Genomic DNA, 14,804 nt, shown 5'->3' with positions numbered 1-14,804 from the left:
TTTTGATAGATTTTACTGTACTCAGGAGAATCCCAGCTATGCAGATGCTGCATAACAGCAAGGCTGCCCCGAGACTCACTCCCGCTTTATAACTGCGGTAGTTTTTGACTTCTTTTTGCTGTGGTCCTCCCCCTCCATACAGGTTTTTCCCCTCAGTAATCTCAGAACCCTTTTTGACAAGATACAAGTTGACATGCTTGGTTGATGTCAGGAAAACTGCCAGTTAGTGTATGGGCAGGAACCAGCCTTCTGGGAGATGCAATACATTATTCATCATCTTCCGAAGATCATCTAAAGGTCAGGCTATTTTGGCCTCAAGGTGGATAAGATATGCATTCAGCCTCACGGGCTGGCCACGGTTCCTATACCTGAGAGCCAGGGGTATTACACAATGTGCTTTTATCAGAAACCTGTAAAGCAGAGATGGCTTCAGAACCTTGCAGATCACTGGTGCTGGGATCAGATAATTATTTACCTTATCTTGAGACAGCCCCAGTCTATCATGTCAGGAGAGAATCAGCACTTCAGGCTTTGCTAAAAGGTAGGGCTTGTCTCTTTAGCCACTGAGGAACCACCTCTTGTACTGGGGTTTCTGCTGCAGTTTGGATCCACACAGTGATAGAAGTCCAACAAAACTTCATCATAAATGACAAATATGTGAATTCAGTTCAGAGCAGCTCCATGCCACGGCCACCATGGCAAGATGCCCAAGGGCAGTCAGGACAGGGCAGAAACTGCCAGGACTCTCAGCTACTGCTGCGGGGCTTGGAAGTTTTAATTTTTCTGAGTTGCACAGGTTCCCAGGGGCACCGGGAGTTTTATTTTGACAGTCACGTAGTCAGCCATCCCCCAGCCAGGCCTTTGACCAATATTCAAAGTATCTTTGGGAGGTGCTTAACATTGCAGGAAGTTTAAAACTTAAAACATTTCCATCTTAAAAACAAAAAGTAGCTCCCCAGTTAGGTGGAAGCTCTCAGGGTGCTGTGTCAAGCAGTGTTGAGACAAAATACAAAAAGAATTTAAGTTTGTCATATCTGGGGTTTAAAATAGACAATGAAAGAAAGGTTGGTTCCCGTATTGCTATAGCTGAGTAAAAATAGTCTTTGCATCCAGGAAATACAAAGCATTCCCTGGTACCTCCAGAAATACCGCGGTGCTCTCCGTCTGCTCTGATGCTGCCTTTGTTTTGAGGGGTGAAGGTGGTCACATCCCAGGGGCTTAAACTAGACCAGCTTCTCATGTCCAAATTTGTGTCTCTCACTCTGTAATATATGTGGTGATTTTCTCAAGTGTTTGTTTGACAAATAGACTGCGGCACGGTGGATTGGTCATAGAGAGTTCCCTGCAAAGTTCTGCCATTTTAACTGCAGTCATTCGCTGTCACCATAGCTTGGAGTTAAACTGGGGAGCACTCTGCTATGTCCCAGCATCTGAAGCACACAGCAAGAGGGGGCTGGGTGCTGGGGTGAGACCCAAGCAATGAATCCCCTGGTGCCATACCAGCTTGCAGTAGGAATGCCCTCAGCCCATATATGAGACGTTTTTATTCCTCAGTAGCAGCTTTAACTACCATCTAAGAGAAAGGCAGAGTTCACCTTTCAGGCAAGAACTCCAGTGAGTTACTTTGTATTTAAATTACATCTAATTTTTTGGCTTTCATATGGAGCGAGGACCAACCCCACCAAGCTGTGATGTGTCCAGGCACATGGCTTCCTACCTAGATGCCATCTGACAATGGATTTGGAAAAAAACTAATTCAATACTTTCTTTTCCTTGCCTTTACTGGCAAGGTCTGAGCTCAGTGCCACAGACAGGGGAGAGGAGCACTCCCCACACTGGAGGATGGTCAAGCTAAGCACCAAAGAAGCAATCTGGATGCACATATGTCCATGGGACATATGGCATGCACCTGAAATGCTGGAGAAGTTGGTCAATGTTGCCGCGAGACCACTCTCTTATATCTGGAAGGTCATGGCAACCAGGAAAGGTCCCTGATGACCAGAGAAAGATGCCTGCCTTCAAATGAAAGGCAGAAAGGAGAAAGTGGGGAAGGAACAGCCGATAAGCCTCATCCCTGTGCCAAGGAAAATTATGTAGCAAGCTCTAAGGGACTCTTTCCATGTCATGGAGGACAGGAGAGTGACTAGGAACTGCCAGCTTGGGTTCTTCAGAAGGAAAGTGTGAGGGAGCAGCCTGCCTGCCCTCATGATGGAAAATGTGACCCATCTGTGTGGTAGAGGAGGCAGTGAAGGTAGATTTCTTCAGCTTTAGCAAGGCTTTCACCATGGTCTCCCATAGCTTCCTTGTAGCCAAACCAAGGTAGTATGGGCTGCCTGGACAGACTACAAGGTGAACAAAAAACTGGGCTCCAGAGGGAGTTGTCAGTGGTTCAGAGTCCATCAGGCAGCCAGGTATGAGCCATGGGCCAGAACCACTTTATACCACCATCACCAAAAACCTGCACAATGATGAAAGCTAACTCCATACTTGGTGGATTGGCAAGCATGTCAAGGGAAGTGATCCTTTCCCTGTTTTCAGCATTAGTGAAACTGCAAGTGGGTACCATGTCCAGTTTGGGGCTCCCAGTACAAAAAAAAAAGATACAGACTCAGGGGAGCAAGGGGTCTCTGAGGTGGTTAGAGGACTGGGGCATGATGTGTGAAGGAAAGGCAAGGGATCTGGGTCTGCATCGCCTGAAAAGGCTGGAAGGACAAGAGGCAGCAGTCACGAGCTGCAGGGAAGGAAATCACGCCTGGACATAAGGAAAAATTCTGTGTTGGTGGAGGGGAGGCAGCAGGGGGCACAGAGGCTGGGGACTTCTGTCACGGAGATTTTCAACCCCCCCCATAGCTTTTTCTCTGCCTGCTACCAATGTAACACCACTCTTCCAGGGACTACAAGAAGCAAACATTTTTACCCAGCTTATTCTTAAACGCGTAGCCAGAGCAGAGCAACAAAAAGTGCCATTTACCGAGTGACGAGCTGAACACCTCTGGGGAATGGAGAAGCTGTGACTGGCCCAAGGGTGGCACGAGGGCAGGAAGGTGAGTGCCTAGGGCTGAGACAACAGTCGGTCTCATCACCTTGGAATGGGACTTTACGAAACGATGGAGAAAGCTGCTACTGGCCACAGCATAGCTGGAATTTGGCCTGGAGTGAAGTCAACAAGAAAGAAGAAATAAAACCCCCAACATCAAAGCTTTCCTCTCAGGGTCAATTTACACCTTGGAGTCGTCTGCCGCCAATGTATGTCAATCTAACAGCTCGCTGCTGAGCAGGGAGGGGCTGCGTGGCTCAGGGACCCCAGCCCAGGACCTCAGCCCTCCACCTCCTGTCACCTCCTGCGAATCCCCAGGCAGCTGGTTTTCCTCCATCCACCTGGCATCGAGGAAACAGGATCTGCAACTACGTATTGATGCCTGGCATAGCGACTGGCCAGGGGAGATTACTGACAAACCATTTACTTTTACCTGCAGGTCAAACTGTCTTTCTGCTTCCTGCACCGCCACCTTGAAGGCTGCCTTCCTACCACCACAGAAGAGCTGCTGCAAATCAATCATTCGAAAAAGTTTCCTGGCGCAGCCTCCAAATCACTTATCTTTGATTATTTCTAGTTCCACCGTGCAGTCCATCGTGTCTTGAGGGCACGGGACAGAAGCCAGGAGCCCTCCAGTGCAACCGCTCGCTTAATTCCTTGGGTGTCTTCCCTGCTGATACATAGCAGAGATTGGCAACTAATCTATATATAGTACAGCGCCGCGGCCGAGACACAATGGCTGCATTCAGCATGCATACATGGTGATGTCAGCAATGGATGTTTAATTGCATCATGGGAAGTGAGGGGAGAAAAGAATTGGGAGAAAAAAAAAGGAAAAAAAAAAAAAAAGAAAGGGGGCCCCTCGCCCCTCCACTTTACATAATTTCCTTCGCCGCCAGATGGGAAGGCATGGGAATGCCGTCCCCGCATCTCGGGAGCTCCCTCCCCTAAGCCTGGCACAGCCACATCTGTTTCCCTGATTTCCTACGCTTCTGATCTTCTTCACCTGCCCTGCACCCCACCGCCTTGGGAGAGCTTCCTGAGATGCTGCCTCCGCCGTTTGATTTGGCTTCCTGAGGCTCGCTCCCTCCTTCCTTATTTTTACCTCTCCGCCTCGCGGTAGCATCCAGAGGCTGGTAGCTCTGAAATGCTGAGGAAGGGTAGGGTCCGCACCGCAGAGACCACACAAGCCCCTTGGCTGCTTTTATTTAAACAAATGAGCATCTGTACAGCGAGGCAGTGGCTCACAAAAGGGGCTGTCAGCCTCAACACAACTCCAGCGCTCCGTGGCGAGCAAACAGAAGACACACAAGCTTCTCTTCCCAGCAGCCATTCATCATCCTAACGTACGTGGGTTTTATTTGGAAGGAGAGACAACACCCTGCTTCAGCAGAGCAAAAAAAGGAAAAAGATACTCAGAGCTGTGGAGTTCCCCTGTGTGAGACCTTCAGCATCAGCCAAGTCCTGGCGTCCTGGCTCAACGGCTCTAAAATTTCCCCGAGTCGCCACCTTCCCTTTAAAGTTCCCGCTCTTGCAAACAGTTTCTGTGGCATCCTCTGCTTGAAGAAAGCTTCCCTTTGTCTTATCCCCCGGCCTATTTATAGCTCCCGTGATGGAGGTATACTGGGAAGGATTTACACCAACATGCCCTTCTGTGTGCGGACACGAGGCGCACTGCAAAGGGACACCAGAGAGCCTCCAAGAAACCGAAGGCTCCTCAGGGCACGTTTTTGGGAAGGAGGGTGTAGCAAAAAAGGGACTAATCTGGATGTTTCACCATCAGCATGCAAGAAAGGCATTTATGAAGGACCGTATGAGTGCTGTCAGGGTCCCATGTAGGAGAGGAACCACCCCAAGAGCTTCCCATGGCCAGGGAGAGCTGTCTGAGCAAGAGCTTCTCCCTCCTTGGCAGCCTCACAGGGCTGTGAGGAGAGGAGCTGCCTCCCCCGGGGCGTCGGAGCCTTCCCAGTGGAATTGGGGTCTGAGACTCGAATCTCTCACACGTCCCACGGGTGCACAAGAGCCTCATCGTGTAACCTGAGTCTGGAGGAACCGCATGATGCAAGGTAGCAAAAGCTTCCTCTGAGCCCATCTTACAGCTTTCCCTACAGGAAATGCAATTATAGCCAATTACAATACTCGAGTGAAGCAGAAACTTCGATTATCACTCTGCGGGGCTGCCGGCTTGTTCGTTCCCTCTGGTAAAGGAACATGTTACCATTGCTGTACTGTCACTGACCAGTTGGTTTCAACACATAAAACCCTAAACGTTTGAGGTCTGGGTTAGCTCTAAGACTATTTTTCTGCTAAGGACACTGCAAAAACGCCTCCGCTTTTCTCTCTCAGCATCTAATTCACACCTCTGCAACAGACCTGCCTTGGTCAGAGCTCCTCCTGTGGTAGAGTGGGGTCAGGATCGGTGCCACGGGTGTTTACACAGGTCGTGGTCCACCCATGCTCCAGGAATTGTGGTCCCTGGGGAATGATGAGGAGGTGTAAGGGGATTTGCAGCACTCTATCTCAGTTATCCTGGAGATGTAGGGGATGTCTCTTTGCAGACAGCTGGAGAGACCAAAGATGGGAGCATCCCCCTGAGCAGGCTGCACAAGGGCCGCATCCTGCCCTGCACAGGGCTGGCTGTGGCAGTGCTGCGGGGTGTTTGGGGCCAAATCGGGGGCTGGTAGCAAAGAATCGAGGTGCCCAAGCATCCCAGCTCCTGCCGGCAGGTCTGGAGGGAGCAGCTGCTTGCACCCTGAGTTTACACAGCTGCGTGGAAGTGTTAGCAGCTGGCAAGCCATTCTCCCCCGAGCAGCAGTGTGTACCACCTCCTGCAGCTGAAAGCGTTCCCCCAGCCCGGTAAAAGGGTCCTGGGGACATGCAGGAGAGTGAAGGTGGGGCTGAGTTGGGAGTTACAGCCGAGTTAAGCATGCAGAGAGGATAAACTCTGAGGGAGGTATCGGGGCAGCGGCGCTGTCATGAAACAGGAGACTAATAACGAAACGTTTGCAATTATTAGCCCGTAATGTTGGCACCTGCTTTCTACCCCCAGCTGCGCGGAGCTTGTGTTCCTTGACCTGCAGAGCGTGTTTACAAGACGTGTCTATTCTGCCAAGATTTTCCTGAAGGGAAAGGGGACCCGATGGGACTTTTCTTTGAAGGTGAGTTGAGAGGCTGTTTTAATACCACTCCAGCATCAGTTTTTGTGCATGTTTTATATAGTCCAACATCCAGTCACTTTCTTGTGCAGCCAAACCTGGATTTAGACCATTCTTAATGGCAAGCATCACCTTTGAAAACCATGATAGGATTAGGGCAGGGCTAGGGTGAGAACAGACATTTTCATCTTCTGGCCTTGAGCCCATCCTGGAGGGCAATAGTTGTGCTGTCAGCATGAGATTAAAACCAATGCAGGTACTCAGTGGAGCAAGGGATCTGATTGAACAGATGGTGAATACAGAGAGATTTGAGAGGTCTGGAAGAGGAAACTAGTTTTTGAGACGCAGTTATTCGGAGAAAAAGGTGCTAAAAGTCCTTGGTATGTAAATCCCTTTGAGTGGTTAGAAATATATGATTTTCAGCGAGAATTTCTGAAAGGAAGAAGAAAGGAATCAGAATGCACGGGGAAAAAAAATGTTCTCAGGTTCCTACCGAGTAGCAGGAGAGCTAAGCATAAAAGGTGAGACTATCAACGCAAGTGGAAAAAACTTCTTTTATCAAATGCAAAAATGACACCTTTTCATCGGCTCTGTGCTCTCAGGCATGACAGCAGGGCCTTACTGCTCTCAGGAATGGAGAGAAGAACATCGATCCCCTAACCTGGTTGTGTCTGGGGTTAAAAGCATTGTCAGCTGCTCGAGCACAATATCCCTGCTTCCCAACAGCCCTTGAAGGGTGCAGAGACGCAAAGTTGCATGCACACCAACAAGATCTAGAAATGTCACTGGCACATGTGAACAGGGGAGGCTCTCTGTTCCCCTCTGGATCCTACCGCATCCCAACAAGCACATCCTTAAACTCAAGGTGACCCTGCTGTAGGGGAGATGGATGGGTGGAGGAGGGGGCATCAAGAGCTTGAATTAAATTGCTGCGCAAGCCAGTTCCCAGTGATTTATACCGTGGGGACAACACTTTACCGCTTCTTTACTCCCCAGCCCTCCACCCTGCTCAAGACCCAGCATACCATACAGGAAGCTCAGCAACACATGCAGAAAGTTGAACTTACTACTGTACTTACTAATGGATCCAATGACAGATATATGGTTGAGCGAGAGTCAGTGTGCAAGAGCAGGCATGGCAAATTTGGAATCTGAGGCAAATTTAGAAGTTTGTGCTTGCAAGAGGAAAAATGAGGAAAGGGGGGGAAAAAAAAGCACAAATCAGTGCTAAAGTGGCTGGATATAAGTGGCACAGTTGTCCATGGAGTACCGTCATGGTGAAAGCCAAAAAAAAAAGGATGGGTATTCCTCTGAGTGTAATGAAAAAGCTGCTAACAGTGAGCTAAGGAACAACAGCAAACCCTTCCCCTTTCACTTATTTGGGACTATTTGACAAATGTGAAATCCCCGAAGAAGAAGGCAGCATCAAAGCCTTGCCGAAGCCTTTACTGGGATAGATCTGCTGAAAGTGACCCCCTCACACCTGGATTGAGCACAGGAGGCAAAGATCCATGGAGGATGCAGCACTGTGTCTCTTACCTCTTCGTCACTGTTAACAAATGAAGAAGGAAGGGGATTCTCAGGTGCACCAGGACAGGGAGAGTTTTAAGGCTTTTATAATCCCTAGAAAATCTTACACAACACTTGTGTAAGTGATGAACTACTGGCTTGGCTTTTTATGTCTGTGTACTCCTTTGGTATAGCAATATCAGGGATAGAAATGTTTTCCAGGTCCTTAGGTGCAAAAAAAGCCACAATGACAGAGAAGCTTGGTTCTATACGTTTATTATTATTACGTGTACGTGTTCAGGGACTTTCACCAGCTGCTCATCCTCTTCTGTTCACATGCCATAATGAGCTTTGAGCTTGCGTGCTGCCGTAGTGCTCAACACAGCAGGGCAAAAACCGCCCGGCTGCTGGACCGTTTCACGCAGGTGGTATAGGGGAGAGCTCCTTATGTGAATGTTTGCCTCTAAAATTACAGTAAAATATCCCCAAACCCACAATTACTGTACCTGGTTCTATTTAACAAAGCTTTTAACCTTCAGACCCCTGGCTTTTCCAGCTGTATTGCTTTTGGCAGGAACACTGTTCTGTTTGTCCTGTCGTGCTGCTGGCAGAAAGCAGATGCTTTCCTTCAAGTAGACAAAGTTTCCAAGCACGGACAGTGTGGAAAGCACATCCCGACATTTGAAGCAGATGCTAGGGAATGATTCAGGTGCAGTCTTCCATCCTAAAGTCTTATTTTCTTCTGAAATAAAAGGGGAAAAGGAAAAAAAAAAGTATTTTTAATGCATAGGTCAGCTGCAGTGGCTGGGCACTTAGTCAAAGGCAGAAAAATGTTGCCAAATAGAGATTTTCCAATTAGGCAGAAGTTGGCCAAAATCCTTAGAGCTATTTTGAGGCTAGGTAGGTGTCTCTGAAGATCTGGCCAGCAGTCCCCAGATTTTCACATTGTCAGAACGTTTTAACATTTCATATCTTAACACAGCTCCGATGCGATCACAGCACAGTTGTGATTTCAACGCAGTCTAAGTGATGGACTTGCCCCGAGAACAAGCTACGCCGTTTCAAATTCAGATGGCAACAGTGTATGAATGGGGGACAAAAGAAAGATGGGAGAAACGGGCGTGAAAAATACAGGAGAGAAGGGAAGAAATGCGAGAAACCTCAGCAGAGTGACACAAAGGAGAATGAGCAGAATGCCAAGAAATGCCTCAGACGCTCACGTAAGCAGTAAGATTTCATTTATTTGGCACAGAGGGACAATAGCCCTGCTAACCAGGATAGCTATTGTTCTTTTGTTTTTAGGAAACAAAAAGGGTAGATGCGAAGCATGAGATTCCCAGGGAAAAATCATAAAAATAAGTTCTCATCCTGCTGTCTACTGAGGAACCAGAGGACCCTCGTACTTCACCTATGGCCCTCGCGCTGTTACTCACCCCCGTGTTTGTCGGCTTAGAAAACAAATGAAATATATTGAGGCCTTGCTCTGTCTGAGGAGAGCCAAGGGTTTTTTTATAGTAGAAGAAGTTAATAGGATTGAAAAGCATCGAGTCAATGCACTAAGCAGAAAAATGCTCAGCGCTGTCTGCAGTGACGCTGAGCACACAAGTGCTCCAGCAGCTGATGTTTCAGAAGCGAGTATGAGGTGGTGTATTCCTTTATTTCAGTGCTTTTCATAACGAAAATAGAAAGGCATCCATACTCAAAAGAAGCCTCAAAACACTGCATTCCTTCGGGGGTGGTGGAAGGAGGAGAAAAGAGGGACTTAGATCTAGAAAGACAGAGGTGCCCAAACACGAGGATGACAGTCGGGGAATAAGGACCCACTGTCTGGGGACAGGGATTTGCTTATAGATTTTTACAAGCTCGGGGAGGGTTTAAGCGGTACACGAGGTGCTGGAGCTTTGGCGCAAGCACAGTGGATCCTGTCAGCAAAAAGGACCTTCCACACGCAGGTAGCCTCGTGAACCCGCAGGAGCCATTTGAAGCATGGAGGCGCAGAATTTCCCCCTTCAGCCGGCTAGCTGAAAAGCAAACAGCTGTCACCGAGGAAGGCAGGGGTGTCAGATATGCCTGGAGACACGCATCTGGGGATTTCTGCCCAATTAAAATATTTCTGAATGCAAAAGGCGAGGATTTCAACCGAGGGGGCTAGCGGAAGGCATTATCTGGGAAACCCAAACAGACCGGCTGGGCGTTTGTTGTTCGGGGACTTACTGCTCTTCGCAACTAACTGGCTTCATCTGGAAAAGGACAAGCTCCACAGCATCATAATCCTCTGCGTCAACCACAGTACAAATAAACAGAGTCGAGTCAAGGCTCAATGATTTTTTAACCTCTGCTAGTCAAAGCCGTGGTGGGTTTCACCTGCACGCTCCACTGTGAACATATGGATACGGGATACAAAGAACAGAGCCCCCGAGCCGAATCCTTTACTGATAAATAACGCAAGTTCCCAGCTGCATACACTACTGAGGGGCATGATAAATATTCATGCTTGTTTATAACCTAATGCACGGGAGTTGCCCCGTGGACTTCTTCAGCGATTCCCAGTGCGCGGTCTGGCATAAGGACACTGTGCTCTTGAGTTTCTCGGGTCTCTGAAGAGCTTTTGGAGATGCTCGCAGGCATGGCTCAATGCTGTGTTTAGGACCTGTCAGTAAAAGACAAAAGGCGTTTTTATTTCTAAGTAGACAGTTTCAGTCAGTGCCTCGTTTTCTGTATGTCTAAGGCCTAAAGAGAGGAGGAACGGCATTCCGTGTAGTTTGATAGACTGTTTTCCTTTTCGCTCTTTTTTTCCTTATTTATTATCACTGCTCGGCGCGCATTTGCTTTGAGTTCATTTTCCTTTTTCTCGTTTGTTTTACCACCTCTTCCATCCGCAATCCTGTGCGTACCCTTCCCACCCTCAGCTCTTCGCTCTCCAACCCTCGGCCGGTTTCACGTGCCCGAGCTTCCCCTGGCGAGGGGCGCGACGCCCCGGCAGCCAGCCGGGATGGGCGCAACTCCCCCTCGCCCCGCTGCTGTCACGGCCGGGATTTCGCGGCGGTGCAAGGGGGGTGGACGCTGATTTTTTGCTAGCTTCGTCGGGTCGGCGTCGGGAGGGGAAACGCCGCTCCCCGGCCAGCAGCAGAGCCGGGGCTGGCCGCAGCAGCGCAGAACGGGCTGGGCGCAAGGATGGACCGAGCGATGTGGCAGGTTTGAAGCCACTTTAACGCCCCGATGCCTTCGCAAAGCCCCAGACGAAAAGAAATACGTAAAATAAAAGGAAAGAGGGGAAAAAAGGGCTGGGGGGCGACCGCGGCTGGGGGTTCCCGGCTCCGAAAGGAGCGATGGCAAAGGGCGGGGGGTCCGGCAGGGCGGATGGGGGCAGGTCGGGCGGCGGCAGCAGCAGCAGCAGCAGCAGGAGGAGGAGGAGGAGGAGGAGGAGGAGGAGGAGGGCGAATGTTTCCTGCCCGCCGCCGCCGCCCCCCGGCCGCCCCCCGGAGCCGGGCGGAAGTCAGCCCGCGCCGTCGGAGCTTAAAAGGCTCCCGCACGCCGCGCCGCCCCAGTGCCGGCGGCCGCAGCGGGGCCAGAGGCAGCGCCGCCAGCCCTGCCGAGGCCGGGCCATGCGCTGCCCCCCGCCCTGAGCCCCCCCCCCTCTCCCCGGACCCTTCCCCACCTCCCAGCCGCCCGCCGGGGCCGGGCTCAGCCCCGCCGCACCCCCGCCGGGCCGGGGAAGGCGCCCGGCGCGATGGCTCTCCCCGGCTGCCGGGACGGTGCCGCCGCATCAGTGAGTAATTGCTGCTAATTCGCCCCCCGGGGCCGCCGGGCTCCGGCCCGGCGTTTTGCGGGGGGAGGTGGGCTTGTGTGTGGGGGGGGGGGGGGTTGGCTGTTTTTTTTTTTTTCTCCCCCTCCTCCTCTTCCCTCCCTTTGCCCGGGTTTTATATTATTTTTGTTTTCTCAATAAAACCCCACGCGAAGAGGCGAGATGACAAAGGAAACGTGATCCCAGGCGCTGCAGGGGCTCCGAGCGAGCGAGAACCGAGGAGGAGGAGGAGGGGGCGAGCGGAGCGCTCTCGGATAGCATTGCACAGCGGCTCCAATTTGTGCGAGCGAATATAATCCACCCCCCATGAATAATTCAGGGCGGCCGGCGGGGACCTGCCGCTGCTCCTCTGCCCGGCCGCGGCGTGTGCGAGCCGAGCCCAGCCCGCGGTGCTGAGCGGGGGCCGGGCACCGCGTGGGGGCTCGCCGCTGCCCTCCGCGGGGGAGCCCCGCTGGGAAGGAAGGAGGGAAGGAGGCAGGCAGGGTCCTGCGGGAGCCGGGGCTCCGAGCAGCCGCCGGATCCCGTTCCCTCGCCGTCCCCGGAGCCTTTTTTTTTCTTCCTCCCTGCCCCATCCATCTCCTCCTCCTCTGGGTCCCGCCGGTGGGGTGGGCACCGAGGCCGCCCTCCATCCCCACCCCCAGTCATGCGGTGGCGGAGCAGGCGTCGGCGGGGGAGGACTGGAGCCGGAGAAGTCTGCCCGGCCGCTCTGTTTCAGTGCCTCTCTCTCTCCTAGAGCTGCTCTGGATTGCAAAAGTGGAGGGGGGAACTGAAACGAAATTTCCCCTTCCCCCCCGCCAAGCACAGGTTTAAAGGAAAAGAGGACAAAACCCAACGCCCCAAGAAGAAAGAGCGAAACTCGCGGTAAGCCCTGCTGCCCCCAGCCCGGAGGGAGCCGCAGCGGACAGAGCAGAGCAAAGCAGAGCCAGGACAGAGCAAAGCAGAGCTGAGCCCGGGCCCCGGCGGCCGCGGGGGGACCTGGCGCCCGGCGCCCATGCACTTTCCGTTGAGGGAGAAGACGGGTAACCAAAGCGCCTTGTCAAACTGCTGACCCGAGGGGGAAATGAGAAGACTGCGTGAGGTATTGACTGCTCTGGGGATCGATACAATTTGTCTAATGCAGCGGGGGATCGGGGGTTAAGTACATGGAAGGGAAGAGAGGATCCATTTGCTGAGGGAGAGCGGGACGGCTACACCTTGATACCAAAAATACCCCCCCGGCGGCGAGGTACGAGGCGAGGATCCAGCAGCTCCCTGCGGACCGCCAGATCGATGACACCCTATTTGCAAACCCGGCCAATCGATCCCACTTGGCAAAACGACTGATCGATGCCAGCTTGCTCGTAAGCCGTTTGCAAAACTACCTTCGGCACGCCCCCCGCCTCACTTTTCCTTTTATTATTATTATTTTTTTTTTTGCGTGTGTGTGAGGGGAGATAGGCTTTTCTCCCCCTTAATTCCATCCGGATCAGGCCCCTCGCAAATGGCTTCGTTCCCGGAGTCCGACTTCCAGATCTGCCCGCTGTGCAAGGAGATGTGCGGCTCGCCGGCTCCCCTCTCCTCCAACTCCTCCACGTCGTCGTCCTCCTCGCAGACCTCCAGCTCCTCCGGGGGGGGCGGCGGCGGCGGCTCGTCCTGCGGGGGCCCTCCGCGGCGGCTGCACGTCCTGCCCTGCCTGCACGCCTTCTGCCGCCAGTGCCTGGAGGCGCAGCGGCACCCCGGCGCGGGGGACGCGCTCAAGCTGCGCTGCCCCATCTGCGACCAGAAGGTGGTGATCTCGGAGCCGTCGGGCATGGACGCGCTGCCCTCCTCCAACTTCCTCCTCAGCAACCTGCTGGACGTCGTGGTGGTGGCGGCGGCCGCCGACGAGCACAAGAACGGGCGCCCCGCCGGCACCGGGCCCGCCGCCGGGGCGGCACCGGGGGTGGGCGGCGGCAACAACCGGCACCACGGCCGCCCCCCGCCGCACCGAGCCGCCGCGCCGGGCTCCTCGCCTGCCGCCGCCTCCTCCTCGTCCTCCTCCTCGTCCTCCGCCGCGCCTTCCTCGACGTCCTCCTCCTCGTCGGGCGGCGGCTCCTCGGCCGCGCTCCTGCTGCGGCGGCCGCACAGCCGGCAGGGCGAGCCGCGCTGCAGCTCCTGCGACGAGGGCAACGCCGCCAGCTCCCGCTGCCTCGACTGCCAGGAGCACCTGTGCGACAACTGCGTGCGGGCGCACCAGCGGGTCCGCCTCACCAAGGACCACTTCATCGAGCGCTTCGCCGCCGGGCCGCCCCCCTCCGCCGCCGCCGCTGCCGCCGGGCCGGCCGCGCCGCTCGCCCTCAGCCCGCCCTACCCCGCCTCGCCCTACAACATCCTCTCCGTCTTCCCCGACCGGGCCAGCTACTGCCAGCACCACGACGACGAGGTGAGGCCGGCCGCAGGGGGCCCCCCCCGGGGCGCTAAGAGCCGTTAATGGACGTTACGGGGCCCGCGGGGTGTGTGGTGGGGGCACCGGGTGGGCGCGCAGGGAGGGAGGAAGGGAGGGGTGGGGAAAATGGCCGCGGAGCCTCCCCGAGCCCCTCGGGGGGCGGTGGGCACGGAGCACATCCTAACCGAGAGGGTGAAGAGGGGACGGTAACCCTTTGAGTCAAAAAAAAAAAAAAAATTCCTTGTGAAGTTAGTAAAGTCGTTCGTATTTTTTGACTCGAAGTTGTCCGTCGCTGTGCATCCCGCCTCCGTCTCCCGCTGGTGGTTAACAGGAGAGTTTTCTTGTGGAAAAATGGGAGCTTGCTTTATGTGGTCGCTCCTTAAAGCGCTTTGCCTGAAAGCTGCCCTCCAAATGATTTTAAGCACTCTAATGCCGCTGCTTCTTCAAAATGTGCTGGAAGTGTGTTAAGTCTCCTTGGGATGTGGTTTGTCGCTGCAATAATTTGCAACTTGGTTGTCTTAAAGTGGAAAATAGTGGTTTGCTGTCCCCCCCTCTGATTTGGGGGGGTGGGGGGGTCAAGATGGGGGGCTTTGCTAGAATTTTCCAGTCGTTTCAGCGCTAGAAGTGGTTTTCCTCCTGGTACAGGATCAGCACAACAAGCTGCTTCAGAGGGGAAGCCTGGCTGAAGACAGGCTAGTATGAGAGGTATAAGAGTTTTCTGTGGGATGCTTGTTTAATAAATGCTCAAAAGCATTTAATGTAGTGAAAAGTGGTGATGTCCTTAAGGGCAAACTGAAAGCAGAGGCACTTCTAACTCCTCTAATGCTCCTGTATCTTGAACTTTCTAGAAAGCTCTGGAAGACCTCTTCTTGTTTGTTAAAGCTCCCAGTGACT

The 14,804-nt window shown here is 53.1% G+C and overlaps 1 protein-coding gene across 3 annotated transcripts in view; it reads left to right on the top strand.

Moving 5' to 3' along the window:
* Positions 1–11,211: 11,211 nt before the first annotated feature.
* The window catches only part of TRIM71 (tripartite motif containing 71), a 68,741-nt gene continuing 65,148 nt past the window's right edge, over positions 11,212–14,804 (top strand). Inside the window, exons 1-2 of one of the 3 annotated variants that reach the window (XM_080578301.1) lie at positions 11,212–11,470; positions 12,240–13,907. In XM_080578301.1, coding sequence (XP_080434427.1) covers positions 12,987–13,907 — 921 coding nt within the window. In that variant the 5' untranslated portion in view covers positions 11,212–11,470; positions 12,240–12,986. The remainder of the gene's footprint in view (positions 11,471–12,239; positions 13,908–14,804) is intronic. The other 2 variants (XM_080578302.1, XM_080578303.1) reach the window with 2 other exon arrangements.

The sequence above is a fragment of the Anser brachyrhynchus genome, assembly GCF_964034855.1.
Source record: "Anser brachyrhynchus genome assembly, chromosome: 2".
Lineage (NCBI taxonomy): Eukaryota > Metazoa > Chordata > Aves > Anseriformes > Anatidae > Anser > Anser brachyrhynchus.
This window is presented reverse-complemented; position numbering and strand designations above follow the sequence as displayed.